The sequence below is a fragment of the Lissotriton vulgaris genome, chromosome 1_1 (genome assembly GCF_964263255.1).
Source record: "Lissotriton vulgaris chromosome 1_1, aLisVul1.2, whole genome shotgun sequence".
Lineage (NCBI taxonomy): Eukaryota > Metazoa > Chordata > Amphibia > Caudata > Salamandridae > Lissotriton > Lissotriton vulgaris.
Genome location: NC_141685.1, coordinates 1,326,316,695 through 1,326,336,589, shown reverse-complemented (window position 1 = coordinate 1,326,336,589; position 19,895 = coordinate 1,326,316,695). Strand labels below are relative to the sequence as shown.

Here is a 19,895-nt window from a genome sequence, read left to right as displayed (position 1 = left end):
CCAAGAACTACACACCACTGGCACTGACCAGGCCGGCGGCTCTGCTGACTTAATGCGCTGGTGCTGTAATTAATTGGACCAGCACCAGGGGGCGGCACGCTGGTCCTATTAATAATTAAAAGTACATTTTGAAGCAGTGAGAGAAATGCCTCACCGAGGCACTACCTATTTTGCGAGGTGGCTCTAAAGAAGCAGCAATTGGTATGGGTCGCTTGACCATAACGACTCTTGGCAAACGCCGGTCCGAGCATGATTCTATGTGTCAGTAGCAACTGCACGGGGACAAACTTTGGCCTCTCAAAAAAACTGTACAAAAGGCTGGTATGTTTCTCAATGTTGAAACCAAACACCCAACCAGGATGTCTGGCTTGGCTCTGTCAATTATATGCCGACTTGCCCTCTCGTAGAAAGCAAATATTCTAATCCACAAGAGGCCTAGTAGACGCAGTGTGAAACAGGGGAAGGAGGCGCATGGCTAGCAGTCACATATTCAACCCGTCTGTCGCACACTTGACTCCATGGCGATAGGCGGCTCTACCCTTCCATTAAGTCATACTTGCCCAGGGCTCATAATCAGGATCCCATATCATTCGTTATAATTCCTCCTCAGTCACTCAGAACTTACCACCAGGTTGCCTTTGAAAGGTTGGGCCATCAAAGCTTCTGTACCGCTTGGTCAGGGCGTCGACGTACCTACTCCAGCCTTCAGCCATTATGGCTTTGCCCCCTCTTGCACGCTTAAGTGAACGCACACCCACTGCCTAACCCCACCCGCATCTAGTGAAAGTTACGATTCTGACTCAGCTTTGTTTTGCTCGGAGGGAGTAGTCAGTAGAAAACTGAAATAAGCGCACATGAGTTAAAGTCAGTCAGTTAAAATAAGCACAGTAGTTAAAGTTAGTCAGTGATCAATCAGTCAGTATTAGTGCATGATTACTAACGCTCCTGAGGACCCGCAACTATGCTTGACTTTGCATTCCAGTGCAGTGATGCGGACCACCACACTGAAATGCGTTAGTCTGGTGCGTGGTACTTGGCAGAGCTGAGACTTCAGTGACGATGTAAGGCATAGCCAAAGTAGGCTCTGGCCAGGGCCCCAGCCTTTAAGGGGAGCCACCTGATAGTCTTGTTGTGATGACCTTGAATAATTACTAAACCAATTGTTTTGAAAATCATTAGCCCTCAATGTATTTATAAGGTGAGTGATGTTTGAGAATCTACTACAGCCATTCTGCAGAGAAATGTTTATTTTTCATGCACCATTCATAAAAAGGATTCTATTAGATCGCAATAGGACCAAACATATGAGAAATGGGAGTGCATCGCATATATCATTTACAGTAATATTAGTGAACAGCTGATGTGTTACAATATTGATAACACACATCACTATCCCTGAACATTAAATGCACATTTAGAATTTTTACAATTGTGCCTGTATACTGTCAGTGACCTGGCCTAAGATGGCATGAAAGAGCTCAAATGCAATCATAAGTTCAAGCCTGTTCTGAACAGGGGCCCATAAAATAGGTTTGTCCCAGGGCCCCCAAAATCCTTCAGATGTCCCTGGTAGACTTGCTGCATTTCTTTGGTTAATAGGGCTCAGCCGCGGGGCCAGGGCCGGCTCTAGGGCAGTGTGACTGGTGCCACTGTACCGGCTGCTGACTTTGGGAGGTTTGTGTGTGGGGGTGGGGGGTGGGGGGGGGGTGGTGAACACTGTGTTTGCAGGTATATTATTGTTTTAAAAGCACCTGCTGTGCTGTTCCTCACCTCCAGCAATTGTCATGCAATATTAAATATGTCAAGATGACTCTCAGAGTTTACTCTAGTGCAAGTTTTAAGCCAGTTTTAAGCCAGTTTTGGGAACGCTAAAGCAAATTCCTGCAGGGATGGACTGCCAAGTCCATGCCCTGCAGGAACAGGGGGTGCATGCACATAGGGGGACATAACATGTGCCCCCCTGCATGTATTCCCAGGTATGCGATCTTATATAGGCTCCTAACATTTCCCTATCATACGAACAGAGCTCTAGTGGGGAATCTTTCCTGAAATCTTATATTGGTACCACCGTTAGAGTCCTGTGCTTTTCTAAAGCTGAAGTGTACTTGCCTGTGTAACCAATTCATGTAATGGTGTGTGTATGTAAATTGCAAACCTGCCTTAAGACCATCATGTGGCACTGTATGTATGGAATGCACTGTATTTTTTATTTTTTAACCAAAAGTTTGGAGTGATATTTGCACTGATATTTGTTGCAGCAACCAATGTGTGGTCCGGTTCTTGGCGCACTTAGCATTGGCTGCAGCGCACAGAGACCTTACACTACCGCACACAGAGGAAAAACATTAGAGGAAACATTGGTCACAAGTGCAGTTATCCTTCAGGCACCACTACGGTCATGATTTGGATGGCGCAGCAGATGCAGTGGCACTGGGGAAAAGCGTTGTCAGAACTACTAATATTGCCATATTTTACTACAAAACAGGCAGTCAGAATTGCAGTTATCTTGCAGTTGAAAAGGGCTAGATTTAAATGGTGCGGCAGGTGCATTGGCACCGGGCCAAAAGTTGTCATTACTCTACTAAATACCAAATATTGCTATATTTTAATACTAACCAAGCCTTCACTAGTGCAGTTATCTTGCAGGCAACATGGTCATTGTTTGAATGGCGAAGCAGGTGCAGTGGCACCAGGCCCACAAGGTGTCAGAAGTCCTCTAAGCACCTAAACATTGCCATATTTTACAACTTAGCAGGCTGTCACATTTGCAGTTACCTTGCAGTTGAAAATGGCTTGATATAAATAGAGCAGCAGGTGCAGTGGCACAGGGGCCAAAATGTGTCATAACTCCACTAAACACAAAATATTGCTATATTTTACGACTAAACAGGCTGCCATAAGTGCAGTTATCTAGCAGGGACTATGGTAATTATTTCACTAGTGCAGCAGGTGCAGTTGCACCAGGACCAACAACCCCAGGCACCAAACTAAATACCTAGTGTTGCTATATTTTATTCCTAAACAAGCATTCACATGTGCAGGTACCTTGTAGACAACAGGGTCATGATCAGGGCCGGACTGGGAACTGAAAGCAGCCTGCCAAATTTTGCCAGACCAACCCCTATCCAGCGTGTAGCAAGCGAGTGCAGCGAGCTAGCCTGACCGCTACGAGAGAGGTTTGGGGGAAAAAAAAATTGGAAAAAGAAAGACCAAAATGGTGAATTTTACAGCATATTTTACATTACATATTCAATTGTATCAACTTTCAAAGCACAGTAAATAGTAGATGATGACCGAAAGAGCACCATGTTACCCACCCAGTAATATGTACCCATAGACATTCTTTCAGAGAGCACCAAAAAGAGACACAAGTAGTGAATCAGAGAGACCAAAGTAAAAGTGAGACCAGTCCCCACATGGTGTGTAGCGCAAGCGCAGTGAGCAACCACTACTAGGGGGAGTTTGGGGGGTTGTAGCCCCAGGAAAAGTTAGAGACAGAAAGGCCAAAATGAAGCATTTTTCAAGAAATTTTTCATTACATATTAGATTGTATTATCTTTTAAAGCATAGTAAATGATTACCTTATAGTTTTAGGCTTTTTTTTACGACTGTTTCAACGTCATAACTTTACAGCATAAAAACTACATTCAGATATTCTTTTTTGTATTTTCAATAAATTGTCACTCATGTTGTCACATTAGGCACTGACATGGGATGCCACTGAGGACAGACACTGTGGAAATGTCACACATAAGCACCTAGGCACTGACCCAGGCCAGGTCACACCAGGCCAGAAAGCACGGAAACGTCACACATAAGCACCCAGGCCAGTAAGCATGGAAATGTCACCATGAGCCTCCAGGTCACTGAGGCCAGAAACTATGGAAATAGCACACATAAGCACCCAGGCCAGAAAGCATGGAAACATCACACATAAGCACCCAGGCCAGTAAGCATGGAAATGTCACACATGAGCCTCCAGGTCACTGAGGCCAGAAACTATGAAAATAGCACACATAAGCACCCAGGCCAGAAGGCATGGAAACGTCACACATAAGCGCCCAGGCCAGTAACCCTAGAAATGTCACACATGAGCCTCCAGGCCACTGAGGCCAGAAACTATGGAAATAACACACAGAAGCACCCAGGCCAGAATGCATGGAAATGTCACACATAAGCACCCAGGCCAGTAAGCATGGAAATGGCACACATAAACCTCCATGTCACTGAGGCCAGAAACTATGGAAATAGCACACATAAGCACCCAGGCCAGAAGGCATGGAAACGTCACACATAAGCGCCCAGGCCAGTAAGCATGGAAATGTCACACATGAGCACCTAGGCACTGACCCAGGCCTGGTCACACCAGGTCAGAAAGCACTGAAACGTCACACATAAGCACCCAGGCCGGTAAGCATGGAAATGTCACACATGAGCCTCCAGGTCACTGAGGCCAAAAACTATGGAAATAGCACACATAAGCACCCAGGCCAGAAGGCATGGCAACGTCACACATAAGCGCCCAGGCCAGTAAGCATAGAAATGTCACACATGAGCCTCCAGGTCACTGAGGCCAGAAACTATGGAAATAGCACACATAAGCACCCAGGCAAGAATGCATGGAAATGTCACACATAAGCGACCAGGCTAGTAAGCATGGAAATGGCACATATAAACCTCAAGGTCACTGAGGCCAGAAACTATGGAAATAGCACACATAAGCACCCAGGCCAGAAGGCATGGAAACGTCACACATAAGCGCCCAGGCCAGTAAGCATGGAAATGTCACACATGAGCACCTAGGCACTGACCCAGGCCTGGTCACACCAGGCCAGAAAGCATGGAAACGTCACACATAAGCACCCAGGCCGGTAAGCATGGAAATGTCACACATGAGCCTCCAGGTCACTGAGGCCAGAAACTATGGAAATAGCACACATAAGCACCTAGGCCAGAAGGCATTGAAACATCACACATAAGCGCCCAGGCCAGTAAGCATAGAAATGTCACAAATGAGCCTCCAGGTCACTGAGGCCAGAAACTATGGAAATAGCACACATAAGCACCCAGGCCAGAATGCATGGAAATGTCACACATAAGCACCCAGGCCAGTAAGCATGGACATGGCACACATAAACCTCCATGTCACTGAGGCCAGAAACTATGGAAATAGCACACATAAGCACCCAGGCCAGAAGGCATCGAAACGTCACACATAAGCGCCCAGGCCAGTAAGCATGGAAATGTCACACATGAGCCTCCAGGTCACTGAGGCCAGAAAATATGGAAATAGCACACATAAGCACCCAGGCCAGAAGGCATTGAAACGTCACACATAAGCATGCAGGCCAGTAAGCATGGAAATGGCACACATAAACCTCCATGTCACTGAGGCCAGAAACTATGGAAATAGCACACATAAGCACCCAGGCCAGAATGCATGGAAACGTCACACATAAGCGCCCAGGCCAGTAAGCACGGAAACGTCACACATAAACACCCAGGCCGGTAAGCATGGAAATGTCACACATGAGCCTCCAGGTCACTGAGGCCAGAAACTTTGGAAATAGCACACATAAGCACCCAGGCCAGAAGGCATGGAAACGTCACACATAAGCGCCCAGGCCAGTAAGCATAGAAATGTCACACATGAGCCTCCAGGTCACTGAGGCCAGAAACTATGGAAATAGCACACATAAGCACCCAGGCCAGAATGCATGGAAATGTCACACATAAGCACCCAGGCCAGTAAGCATGGAAATGGCACACATAAACCTCCATGTCACTGAGGCCAGAAACTATGGAAATAGCACACATAAGCACCCAGGCCAGAAAGCATAGAAACGTCACAAACGTCACACATAAGCACCCAGCCAGTAAGCATGGAAATGTCACACATGAGCCTCCAAGTCACTGAGGCCAGAAACTATGGGAATAGCACACATAAGCACCCAGGCCAGAACATATGGAAACGTCACAAACGTCACACATAAGCACCCGGCCAGTAAGCATGGAAATGTTACACAAAGAGGACATTGTCCGTGTCTTCGCTGGGCAGTAAGGAAGAGACAGAGTCCTTTTCCTTCTCTGCCCGTCCCCGAACGTCCACGAAAGCAAGCTGAGCCTTATCTAAATGCCTTTGCTATTTCTGCCGTCCTGGGACACAGAGGAGGCTCACGCAGGGGACGGGCGGTCACTCACCCGCAGACTAGAGAAATAATTAAATTATGGTGTGCTTCCAGGCTCCTCGACAGCCTCTCTTTCAGTCGTCCCTGGCCTCCTCTGCCTCAGAGTCATGCGCACTTTTTATTGCGTGACCCCCCCCAAAGCGCTTGCGCTGACTCCAGACCCCACCCTAAGGGTGAAAGACAGAGTAGACGTCAATGCACGCGTCGCATCACGGTGCAGCCACCCAGGTCAGAGGTGGATTTTTTTTTAAATAATAGAGGCTAGCCTCAATGAAATCAAATTGAGTGACATCACAGACACGATCCCGGATGGTGCGTGCAGCACCACCAACAGCAGCTGCATTTTTATGCAGATAGTGCCTTTTGTTTGCTCGGTCACAGTCACACCTCAGGGTCCAAATCCGCCCCAGCACCAGAACCGGCCACCTACCCCAAAACCGGCCTTTACCCCATCCAGCCAACCGAGGGATTGCCCGGTGCCTGGAATTGCCAGTCCGGCCCTAGTCATGATTTCAATGGTGCAGTAGGTGCAGTAGCAAGGGGCCCCAAAAGTTGTCAGAACTCCTCTAAACACATATTGCTTTATTTGGCTACTAAACAGGCATTCACAATTTCAGTTTCCTTGCTGTTAAAAGGGACTTTATTTGAATGGTGCAGCAGGTGCAGTGGCACTTGGGGCAAAAGCTCTAGAGACCCCACTAAACCCAGATTATTGCTACATTTTACTACTAAGCAAGACAGTCACAAGTGCATTTATTAAGCAGGCAATAGGGTCATGATTTGAATGGAGCAGCAGGTGCAATAGCACCAGGATCAAAAGATGTAGGCTCCTCAGTAAATACATAATATTGCTACATGTTACTACTATACAGGAAGACACAATTGCAGTTATCTTGCAGTTAATAGGGGCTTGATTTGAATAGTGCAGTAGGCGCAGTGGCACCAGAGCCAAAAGCTCTAGGGACCCCACTAAACACAGAATATTGCTAAACTTTACTACTAAACGGGCAGTCAAAAGTGCAGTGATTAGCAGGCACTAAGGCCATGATTTCAACTGTTCTGCCGGTGCAGTGGCACTGGGGCCAAAAGCTGTTAGAATTCCTCTAAACAACAAAAACTGCTATATTTACCTACTAAGTAAGCAGTCGCAAGTGTAGTTACCTTGCAGGCACTAGGGCCATGATTTTAATGGTGCAGAAGGTGCACTGGCACCTGGCCCAAAAGTTGTAAGAACTCCTCTAAACACATACTATTGCTATTACATCAATTAATTCTATTATTTCCCTCTTTCATTCCATTTTTCAAAATTATGCTATTATGTGCACGCAATATACCACTAGTAACATGACACCATATTGCCTTTTTGTACATAAACAAGTCATAACACTTTAACTGACTTTCTATAACTTATAATGTACAACTACTCAGCAAGCTACAACTTACAGCAAAAAACAGCTTATTATTAATCACATAGGCGAAACCTAATGCTTTTACCAATGATTGTCTTTGATTACTGTCTTTGGTTCCTTAACTATAATCTTACATTGTCCTGTGACTCTTATCTCTAGATTCTTTTACAGTCTCAATAAAACGTTCTGAAATTACATGAGGCAGGAAGGAGATCTGACTTAAGTATTTAAGCAGTAGAACATCCTGGAGACATTAGGAAGGGACAGCAATTGACAGTTCCAGAACTGCAGTTCCCAATGCAATGATGCAGTTACATACTTTTTGTGGGCTGTTGATCTCCTAGCCGTCCATTGGGCTCTTAAAAAAAATTGTCATGCAAAAGATTGGATTTGATGTTTTCAGTCAAGGCTCCTCCGCTAAAGCAGAGGGACGTCGCCCCACTGCTCATTGAGCAGTGGAAAATAAAATTATAATAACAAGAAGTCATTTTCATTTTATTTCCCTTTGCAACTCCGGGCGGGGTGGGGCTGGCTCACCACCAGAGGGAGCAGGAGTGGTTTGCACTCCCTCCCTACATGCGCATGATGCTTTGACCGGCCCCTCTACGGCCGGACAAACAGTCATGTGTAGTTGGCATATTCTCCATTGGGCTGTGTTGCACAGCCCCGTGGAGAACATGCACAGCCTCCCCAGGCTCTGCCTGAGCGGCCAAACAGGCTCCTCAGACCAATCACAACGCTGCACCTGCAGAGTTGTGATTGGCTGGCAGAGTCAGGAAGCCTGGGTGCTTCCAGTGCAGGCCGCAGGCAGCTGGGAAGAAGACAAGAAGACTGTGGGGAGGCGCGCAACGGAGGCAAAGCAGGTACGTTTATTTTTTTTCACCTTTTCAACCCTCCCCCCCAGGCTCACCACCCCCCTTCAGAGGCAGCCGCCACTGGAAGCTCCTGACAATTGAATGTTTACATTTAAACATAGGATCTGGTGCTGTCTATCGCTCAGTATGTTGTCTAGCATAGGGCCGAGCTGAGCTCATACCAGTGGAACAGAGTCCTGCTTTACCACTGACCCCCAAGAGCATAATTTGATCAGATGTTACCAGTGGGGAGGCAGAGACACTAAAGCTAACCAGAGAATTGCTGTGATTGTGGCCTAGGATCAGTGGTGTAATGCAAACTGATGGGCCCCTCTGCAGAATGTGACAAGGGTCTCCCATATCCCGCAGATATAAATTGGCATTGAGCGGAGGGGGCCCTCTAACAGATTTGGAGCCCTCTGGAGGGCTGGGGGCCCCTTGCACTGCAGGGGCTTGCCTTACGCCACCGCTAATTATAACAGGTACACTTGACTGATTCTGGAATGTATCTTCTTCAGGGGAACCTTTGGAAATGTGAATATTTACTGACTAAATGTATTATTTGGTCTCACTGTGCCATGGCTCTCAAACATGGCTATGGCAGCCGAGGACTGAAGGACGCTTGTCTACATAGCTGGTGGGCAAGGGTGTGGATTACTATAAAGGATAGGTGTGAAATACTAGAAGGATAAACAACCATTCTTTCCTGTCACAGTGGAATCTCCGGTCCTTCAATACATTGTTAAGAGCTCTGTGCTTTCCCCTAACAGACGTAACTAACCTTTTTGCAGGGCTTTTGTACCACATTCTCCTTCCTAGGTAAGCACTTGTGTTCTCTCACAAGCATTAGGGAAGATTGGACACCGAGTGTGGGCAAGGGATTCGAAAGTATGAAATCCTAATAAGCTAAAGATGTTCCCCCAATATCCACAAAGGACTTCAAAATGCATTATTTAATTTAATTTAATTTAAAAGAATTTATAAAGCGCACGTATACCCTGCGGTTTCTTGGTGCTGAAGGATGCTAATACCTAGGGCAGGAGGGCGCGTGCCTAGGGCAGGAAGGCTTGCTGAAAAAGAAATGTCTTGAGGGCTCTACGAAACTCCATGTAGGAGGTAGCTGATCTCATGGCGAGCGGAAGTGTATTCCAAAATAAAGGGGCCAGGACAGAAAATTTCGAGCCTCCCATTCTGCGTTTCTTAAAGCGAGGAACTGAGAGAAGGCGTTTAGAAGAGGAGCGCAGCTCTCTGGTAGGATGATTATGATGTAAAGTCTTGAAGTGTAAAGATTATGTTTGTAATCTCCACATGAACATATGTTTCTTTTTACATACATGCAGATCACCGACGATTTGACAGCTTATTAGGTGCAATGAAGGCCGACCTGTCGCCGGTCACAAACTCCATGGAGCACGGGCTGACGGCTGTGTACCCGCGAGCACGCTACACTGCCGGCTGGGATGCCAAACTTATCTTCATCCCATTATCTTACTTTCCAACAAGATTGGCAGATTATATCATCGCTAAGCTTTAAGAAGACTTTCAAACCAATAAGTCTGTGATAGCTTTGGAAAGACAGATGGCTTCATGGTTGACTTTATTGGTGATTCAGTACAATGCCTCATCCCTGTGTGGGGCTGACTATAGTGCATGATGTTCCTTCATCTGTTTTTCGCACCCTTTAAAGTCACTTTCTACCACTAAGAGGCCACGAGGGCAGGATTCTAACTTCCACATTACATTTGTCACTGATTTCACATATGACATACATGAAATAAAGGTTCACTGAAACAGGCTCCTCTCCTTGAGTGACAAGTTTTCTATTTGAGGAAACCCTTTTTTCATTGGGTGACATGTTATTTGCAACTTCCTTTGTCCTTGGGCCACATCTCATGTGTGAATGATTTTTCCTTCTCTATTGGCGACCACTTTCAATCCCTTTGTTGACATCGCTAGTAGTTGTCTTTGTAGGTTTGGGTATATTTCTAGCTAGAGTAAGCTGTCTTCTCTTTGCAACTTCTTGGGCAACTCTTTCCTTTTGAGAATGAACCACTAGGACATCTGAATGCTACTCTCACAGCAGATGATTAATAGGAATTTACTTAAATGGAATCATTTGCTCTCACTCCTCATACTGAAAACATGTTTATCGCACCCACATCCATCGATGATTTCACTGATTTATCCAAGTAGTTAACTAGGGCTATACTTACTTTCGAGAGAATTTGTTTACTTCAGGTTTAACAATTTGAATTTTCATGGGCACCACCTTAGAGAGCGGCATCAATTTCCAAATGCCTGATCAATACAAAATATATTTACCCAAGTTGTTATGCAATGTGTGCTAACTTGATTTGTAACCAAATTACCAGTTCTATATGTGTCCAATTGAACCCTAATACGATACCTTTAACTCTGAAAACCTCTTAAATTCCTAGGGGCATATTACCAACAACTAGTGATAATTATCGCTATGTTGGTTAAGCGGCGATATTTTTATCGCCGAGCTGCGGAGATTTTTATCGCTTAGGAACCTTGCTATTATCAAGGTTTATCTCCTAAGCGATCAAAATCGGCCGAAATGCATGAATATCGCTGAAAAGTCAGCGATATTCATGCATTACCGAGCTAATGCTCTTAGCCATGTTATCCACCTACCATTGGATAACATGGCTAAGAACTGCTCAGGGGCAGGTGTTAGCTTTTGGAGATATTCGCGCTTAGCGCGAATATCTCCAAAAGTTTGTAATAGGAGATAGCGATGTTAGCGACTGTTTCCAGTAGCTCACATCTTGGCACGCCCACTTTGCATGTCATTAGTGATAAATATCACTGACATGCAAAGCGGGTCCCAAGATGGTCGCTATCTCCTACTAGCTGTCGCTAACTGGTGTTAGCGACAGCTAGGTAATAGGGAGATAATTTTATCTCCGCTTTCTTGGCTTTTGAAGCCAAAAAAGCGGAGATAAACCCCCTTGATAATATGCCCCTAGTCTCTCTTGCTTTCCCTCATTTTCCTCGGTCGACAATGCCACTTTTTGATCATGTCTTCTAACACTGTCCTTGTAGAAAACCTACTTGAGAGAGAGATGCTCGGACTGGATGTGATGGTTCTCAAATAAAGTCAAGAAAATGTAATTCATATTAAGAAAACGGATTTTTGTAAGGAATCCATAGGTATCAATTGGTATGTTGGCACAAGCAGCATGTAATTTATTCAGAGAACATTGCATGTGTTTCATGAATAGCAAGATCACGACAGCAAAGTTATGATTATAATTACACCAAATTCATGAGAACTGAATGGAGGGACTAAGAGCTATTACATTATGAAAAGGTTTTCCACTGGAAACAGTAGGCACCAAAATCCAATGGAACTCAACGGGGTGTGCTTGACTGGGAGCCAGGCACCCTCTGAGGATGGACAGCAATAGAAAGAGGGTATATAGAGGCTGTTGGTCTCTCTCAGGTACGCTTTACTGATTACTGAACGTAGGGACCCTTTGTAGTCGCCAGCCATGAAGAGAGGCACATGAAAGGTTTGCAGTTTGTCGCACTGAAATGTTTACCAGCTAACGTTCAAACTTTTCTGGAGGTCAAAAATATTCTCCAGAGAAAAACTGGAAAGCTGTGGTACAGCTCCGAAAAGGTAGCCACATATTTCCCTTATAGGATGCATGCAGGTGCAGCCTTGTGGTAAGAGTCACCATTTTATTAATTATGGCAGCAACATTTAATTAATAACATTTCATGATAAGCATTTTATCAATAAAAAAAGACTATAACCATCGGTTGCCAACAAAGAAGAACAATTTTAATTCCTCAAGTGAGTGCATGGTGGGCAAATAAAAATATTCACACAAAGTGTGTATGATAGAAAAGGGCAATGGGCCATATAGTGAATTGCCATTGTTGATGTAAATATATCAATAAAAAGTCCAAATTAGGATGGGACTTCAATAGCCGAGAGAGGCTTACAAAGTCTGAATTCAACAGATGGTACTCTGCAAATACTTACACTTTAACAACAACCTATAGGCAAGATGCCGGTTTTACTATACACTACCTTGACATGTCTTGACATGTCTGAAACGTTCCTGAGCACTTACACACATACCCTTCTTAATGCTCATGCAATCCTATTAATTTGACTCCCTGTGCATAAAAAGTGGCTGACCCAATCCCAACTTCGTCTACAAAAGGACATGGTTGGAGCGTTGTTCTATGGTGGGTTTTTGCAAAAATTTCCCAAATGGGCAATTCCTTACTTATCAAAGAATTAAACATGGACTACAGGGATTATGGCACATAGGTACAACTGACATGCCCGCACATGATGTCCTTCAGACACTACACACTATGGGGCGATGGTAAACGCCTATATCAAATAGCTTTACAGAGCTTTTGCACAACACCTAGATGTATCATGTAGTTAACTTCGCCCAAAGTGGGACGCTGATCTAACTAACCACGCCTTTACACGATTCAGAATGGGAAAAGATACCTGCATACCCACATACAATATCACAGAATGCACATTTAAATTAATTATTAAACCAAGCTTATTTTACACCCATCAGAAATAATCAACTTTATGGGGCTTCCCTTCTTTGTCCTCGTTATAATTCCACTGAGGCTGATATTCCTCATATGATGTGCTCTTGAACCTCTTTGCAATGTATTGGGATAGGATCTCTGCTTGTCTTATACAAACCATGGACTGTGAAGTCTGCGACAGCCTGAGGAGTGTAAACTCGGCCTCTCTCCGCATCCTAAACAAGACAAGAGCACTGGGAAGCTCCCTGATTTAGTATTATTATTGGATCCTTAAAATATTACCATGAACTGGAAAACTACTATCCAAAACAATTCGCTATATATTTTCAGAAATACTTTGGAGAATGTGTTGGTACATCAATTGAACATATGATTGCAAGTTTCAACTGAGAGAGAAAAATGATGTTATTGTTAATCGTTCTACAAAACAATGTTAAGGGAGAAATAATCTTACTGATATTAAAACCATATGAAAAATGTGCTGGACGAGGTAAGATTATAGATGTGCAAGGTTATGTTCATAGCAAACCAACAGTATCCCAACCGGTAATCATTAGCAAGGGCTATTGCAAAGATTGTATGAATCACTTGAGGAAGGAGAAACAAGCATTTACAATGCAACGGTCTCTGCTTTGCAAACGTTTGAGCTATTGACATTGTAAATGACACATTTTTTATTTTTGTGTTGGTTCTGAAAACAGATAAATAAATGGCATTGTCATATACAATGCCAATAGCTTAATCTCTCGCAAATGCCACACACAAACACACAGACCCACACCAACACAGAGCCATACACACACAGCCACAGCCACACACAGCCACACACACAGCCACACACACACACACACAGCCACACACACACACACACACACACACACACACGCACACACACACACACACACACACACACACACACACACACAGCTACACACACATACACACACACACACAGCCACACACAAACACACAGAGACACACACACACACACACCCCTACACACACACACACACAGCCACACACACACACACACACACACATACACACACAGCCACACACAGCTACATACACACACAGCCACACATACATACCCCCACACACAGGAGGGGACTGGACGGGAGGTGGTGAGGGAGCAGACTGTGGGGGTGAACTGGGTGAGGGAGAGGGTGGCAGTGAGGAGGGGGAGATATGCAGGGGCTGGAAAGTGAGCGAGGGTTGCTGGAGAGGGAAAGAGCCGTCAGACGTGGACAGTGAATGGAGGGCGGTATGCAGGGACCGGACGGTGGGTGTGTGTGTGCAGGGAGCATGGACAGTAAATGAGGGCAGACATCAGGGACGGGGAGTGCGGTCGGTATGTGAGGGAGGGTGGGTGGGAGAGAGCTGGAGGGTGAGTGAGCGAGAGGACTCTGGGAGATGGATATGGTGAGGGAGAGGGCTGGACGGGAGGTGGTGAAGGAGCGGACTGTAGGGGTGGACAGGGTGAGGGAGATGGCTGCGGGGCGGCAGTGAGGAGGGGGAGATCTGCAGGTGCTGGATGGTGAGCGAGGGCTGGTGTGCACAGCTGTGGGAGACACAAGAGGGGTCTACAGACCAGGCATTGATTCGAGGTCCTACAGCCGTTGGGCCCCTGACGCATGTGTTCATAACCCGCGAGCAGAGGGAGGGGCCGGGGCAGGTGAGGGCACAAATCCAGACCACGACAGACTATCACTTCTACTCACCCACCTTGTCCGTCTTCGGGGGCACCTTGTCCCTGGAGGTCTCCGGGCGCTGCACACACACGTCTTGAAGGGGAGCAGCGGCGTACAGGCCTCCAGCCCAGCCAGCCTCGCTCGACTCTTAGCACCTTGCTCCTGCCCGGCATGTGGAAGGCGATCACCAGGCTGTTCAGACGTAGTGGGGGAGCCGCAGGTCCCTACTCCCGAGTCCTCAATTTGGAAACCACATGTACATTTATGGGCAGACTTCCATTGGGAGGAAGCTGTGGGCCCCTGAGGGAGTCTGCAGTTCAGCGAATTTCGCCGCAGCGCCTCCCTCTAGTCATGCGCGCCGCTCCCTGGGCCTCTCCCCTGGGACCTGCATACGTGCGCCCCAGCACACGCCTGCACTTACAGTATTGTTCTCTTAAAGTCGCTTTAAGGAAGCGGGAGAGAGCAGTTGGAAACCGGAGCCTGGGCAAGGGGGATGGAGTGGGGAATGGAAAGGATGGGCTCTAGCGCTAGAGCGTAGCGGCCATGTTGGAAAAAAGACTACTGAGAAAGCCTTCGCACGAGCTGCGTCACAGAGAGCTTACAACCTTGCCCATAGAAAACACACCCCATAGAAAGAATGTCCATACACGCCCCCCAATCTCAAAAGGACGGGGCAATAAACAACAGACAAAAACACACCCCAAAGAAAAACACGCCCCATCGAAAAACTGCTTGTGCTCACACTGTCTGTAAGCCCCGTCCTTTTCAGACTGGGGGGGGGCGTGTTTTTGACTGTTGTTTTACATTCCAGCCAATGGAGAAGAGGGGAGAAAGAAAGTAAAAAACACGCCCCCCAATCCGAAAAGGACGGGGCTTAGATCGAAAGAATGTCGTCACTGGGACCTCTTCTCCAATGGCTGGCTGCCGTTTAGGAGGCCAGCCAATGGAGAAGAGGGGCGGGGCTTAACCTCGCTACTCCAAGTCATTAAATCTCGCCAGCGAGACTGCACATGTGCGCAGCCTACGCTAGCCGAGACCTAAAAAGGAAGGGAGACCACAAAAAGGTTTTGTGCAGGATAGGGTGTTATTTGTAAGTAGTTGTAACAGCACTACAGTACAATTTTACTTAAAGTAACCATAACAACCAAGTGTGCACAGAACGTGCTAGAGATAGTGAACGGTGCAGTGACACAGGGGTGAGGAAACAGTGTGAACGGCAAAAAAACTGTAAAAACAAGTAGTTATGTGGTCAATGATACACAGCAGATATACAGAAGTTAAGTATTATGATATATACTGAGTTGATTGACCACATGAACGCCACGGTTTACGCTGAGTTGTGGACAGTGTTTCGACCTGTTCAATTCCAGGCCATCTTCAGGACAATGGTTACTAAATCCAGTATAGTGCTGTACAGAGAGGAGAGGGAGAAGGGGGAAAAAAGGGGACATATTAAGATATGGGGGCCCTGGACACAAGTAAGAGGTATAGAGGGCAGTTAAAGGAGGAGAAACAACCTGAAAGTTAATGCTGCAATAATCCAGAAATGGCTTCACTGCACCCGTGCTAGTTATTTTTTCCTCTTGCCCACATGACCCACGCTACTGGTCTTCACTCACGGAATTCGTATACCGGTTCACAGCACACGGCTGCAAACTTAACTCGTCCGTTACGAGTCCATGTGTAGTGGTAATTTTTCTGCTTGCACTCTGATTCATTCTCTTCCACACTGGATAGCCAGAATCTTCGCATCCAGATAAGGCCCCCACAGTCTCTGCTCTCCTTGCTACCCCACTGCCCCATCGGCGTTCTGACATCCCTTCCTACTTTAGTTTTTAGGTCCAGCTTGCCTCCTGACATTATTGCAACTCCACTTGAACTACAGCAATTCACGTATTCAGGTATGCTCCTGTCCGCATCATGCACTTTCCCTTCACCCCACCCACGCAGCCTTTACATTGCTGCTCCTCCCTCCATCTACAGGTCTGGGCACTAGGATACCTTCTACCTCCGAACATCGACTTCCCTTGTCGATGTGCCTCCTGGTTTTTAATACCATTGTCCCTGTAGCCTCATACTCCAATCCGTGTTTAGGTCTAGCCTAGCAGCGTGGAAGCGCTTCTTTAGAGACCTTTTGGAATCGCTCCAGGCTTTATTGGGAACTCATGCATGTTTTCTACTGTTCCCAATGAGCCCTCGTGCACGTTTGGCAATTGCCTTGCAGGAGCGAGCAGCAGTGCCATATGTTAGCAATTATCGTGCTAGCTCCCGCAAGGTAAACGCTGTGCACCACAGGAAAGCCTTTGTCCACACAGCCGCCCGCTTTTAATGCCCCACACATTTGTGTTTCCGCGCTTGTTTTCTTTTTGGTGGTGCACTCCATAAGAGTGCGTCTGTTATTGTACTGTCCTTGTTTCAATGCTTCTGCCTGCCCCTGCCTTTTGGGCTTGCCTGTGTACTTAACCCTGTTGTCTTTCTGAAAGCTCCATGTTGGTCTCCTGTCCCTCCTGCTCTCTCCTGTGTTGCCTACGTTTTCCTAACACCCTCCGCCACCCAGCCATTGCTTTCGTTCCAGCCCCCGCTGTTGCTTCTGTTCCTGCCTCAATCAAGCTCTGCGTCCACCCCATTCACCCCTTGCTAATGCTTTTAATTTCTGCCGGGTGTGAGAGTGACGTGGAGTGTGCTGGCCCCTTTAAAGACCGGATGCTGAGTCTCTTACTTACTGTGACAGCTTTCGACCCTCCGTGGGCAGATGGAGCTGCCTATCTATACCAGTGCCTTTAACAAAGTCTCAGAGTCAGTCTATTACACTAAACGATAACAACGATGACAACACGGATCATGGCGTGCAAATTTTGAGGGTACATGGATAGCCGCCCACCTGCAGCTGGAGCATCACTTTCGGACAAAAAAACTGCTGTAAAACATGGTTTATGTATAAGACTGTAGAATCTCGAGGAAATGGCACACACAAAAACTAAAAGAAGTAAAATGTTTATCAGGTCGGCTTAAATGATTAATAACGATAGTACCAAGCATTTGTTGCTTGGACAGATTGTTTCCTCCACCCCAAAAGAAATAATGAACAGCATTATTTTTGTAAAGACCCGAAAACAAGTAAAATGCCCGTGTTGATATTTTTTAAGCCGCATTTAAAATAACGAAGCAAAGGGTGCCACCATGTTGCCAGTCGTTGCCTAGCCTTCTGCTCCACAAACGGGTGTATACTTTATTGAGTTTAGAGCGAGTACATTACTGTTTGGTTCTTATTAGTTTCAATTGGAATATTGGTGGTTCTTCGATGCAAAACAGACTCGCCGTTGAAATATCCGTGTGATGATGAACCTGGAGACGTCATACAGGACGAATCACCGTCAAGAACAGCACGTGGGTCGGATCTTCCTCTGTGGGAACACTTGTGCACTAGTGAATATACAGTAGCCCACTCTGATGTGTTGGCCTGGGTTTCTGTAATAATGTTTTATGTTTTAATAATGTTGTGTTTAACATACTGGTGTCCATCACTGGACACCGTACCTGCATGCTTGCGCTGTGTCCCTGCGAGGACACCGTCCACAGTGAGGTCATCAGCTGGGATACTGTGCTGTTTGACAGTTCCCAGATGATCGCCGAGCTGATGGCAGTTCCGCTCCAATGACTTTAGGAGCAAATGTGTTGGCTCTATTAATAAAGAAACTTCCAACTTATAATTGGTGTGGACGTTCTTAACATTGGCGACGACGAGCCAGCACAGAACCCACGACGGCAAAACCTGACAGAGTAAAAAAAACGACTGCAATACAACTCTAGTGGCGTATATCAAAAGAAAACTAAAAGAAGAAGCAGGAACATCTGGAGAAAAAGAGGAAAGCTACATTCTGATACAGAAGTAATAAAACAGAAAGAGAAGAAAACGAAGTAAGCTTAAAAACACTGTGCAAGCATGCGCGCATGAGGTGAATGAGCTACGGAATAAATTTAGCAGAAGTGTAAACTGTTCTAGAATTTTCAGCAAAATAAGCTAAAACGGACTGTTGGTTGGTTGAAAAAGAAATAGTGTGTAAGGAATATTCGGCGAAACAAACTGAATCAACTGTCAAAAACCAACTGTCATATTACCAGCAGCGCAACAGCTGAGGAGAAACAGCTGGTCTCTACGTCATCGCGTCCTCACGTGAATGACGTTGGCGGCCATTTTGGAGGTAAAAGTAACCGATAGCGTGTGCAGTCTAGTCTAAGAGGAGATAAAAGGAAAGGAAGGACGCTGACGAACGCACACGCTGCGCGGCAGAAGTCTTGTTTACAAGGAAGAAAAAAAACGATAATAAACGGTATTTAACAATATGGGAAACGCATAAATGATAAAAAATAACACAATTGGATTTATTAAAAATAACAAGATGACAGATGTGTAACAGTGACTCAAGGAAAAGAAATTGTCACACGGGGAATTTAAGGAAAAAACCAGCAGGTTACTGCAGTAAATTAACCCAGAGTCACAAAACGTAAGAATATAATGAGTGATTTAGCCACAGGCTGTATTTGGAACTTTTCTCCCCCTGAGACATTCCTACGAGTTAGTGGTGAACCAGTATTAAAATGGGAGGAGTGGAGGGAATATTTCCTTAACTACATCTATTCAGGAAGATGCTGAAATAAAGCCATAAAAAAATACAAATTGCTCATGCATAGCTTAGGAGCAGGGGGAATAAAGGTGTATAAGTCAATAAACAAGAAGGTAAGAGGAGAAAATGAGGGGGACGCATTCACCAACGCAATAGATGACCTAAACACATATTATAAACCGACGGTCTGCGTTGGTGTGGACAGGTATACATTTTTAAAAAGGAGACAAGATAAGGAGTCTATTGACGACTACGTTTCAGCTCTTAAAAACTTAGCTATAAATTGTCATTTTGGTCAACTACACGATGAACTTATTAGGGATCAAATCGTTATGCAAGGATCCAATGAAAATATTCAAGATAACCTGTGGGCCAAGGGGGAGTACCCTTTGCAGAACATAATAGATATAGCTAGGAAGGCAGAACTCACAGGGAGATGCGCTAAAGCAGTGTTGAAAGAAGAGAAAGTAAAGAAGGAAAGTGACCACGTCAGCCAAGTGTCTGAGCAAAAGAGTTGGAAAAGTAGCAAACAAACTGAAAGAAAGAAAGACACTATGCAACAATAAAGAAG

At 45.7% G+C, this 19,895-nt stretch overlaps 2 protein-coding genes across 2 annotated transcripts in view; both read left to right on the top strand.

The window, feature by feature from the left end:
- The window catches only part of LOC147749097 (retinol dehydrogenase 7-like), a 164,734-nt gene extending 154,081 nt beyond the window's left edge, over positions 1-10,653 (top strand). The window contains exon 5 of the mRNA XM_086966151.1: positions 9,792-10,653. Within this exon, the coding sequence (XP_086822277.1) occupies positions 9,792-9,985 (194 nt within the window). The 3' untranslated portion in view covers positions 9,986-10,653. The remainder of the gene's footprint in view (positions 1-9,791) is intronic.
- The window catches only part of LOC147749096 (retinol dehydrogenase 7-like), a 605,822-nt gene that overhangs the window by 153,998 nt on the left and 431,929 nt on the right, over positions 1-19,895 (top strand). The window lies entirely within an intron of this gene.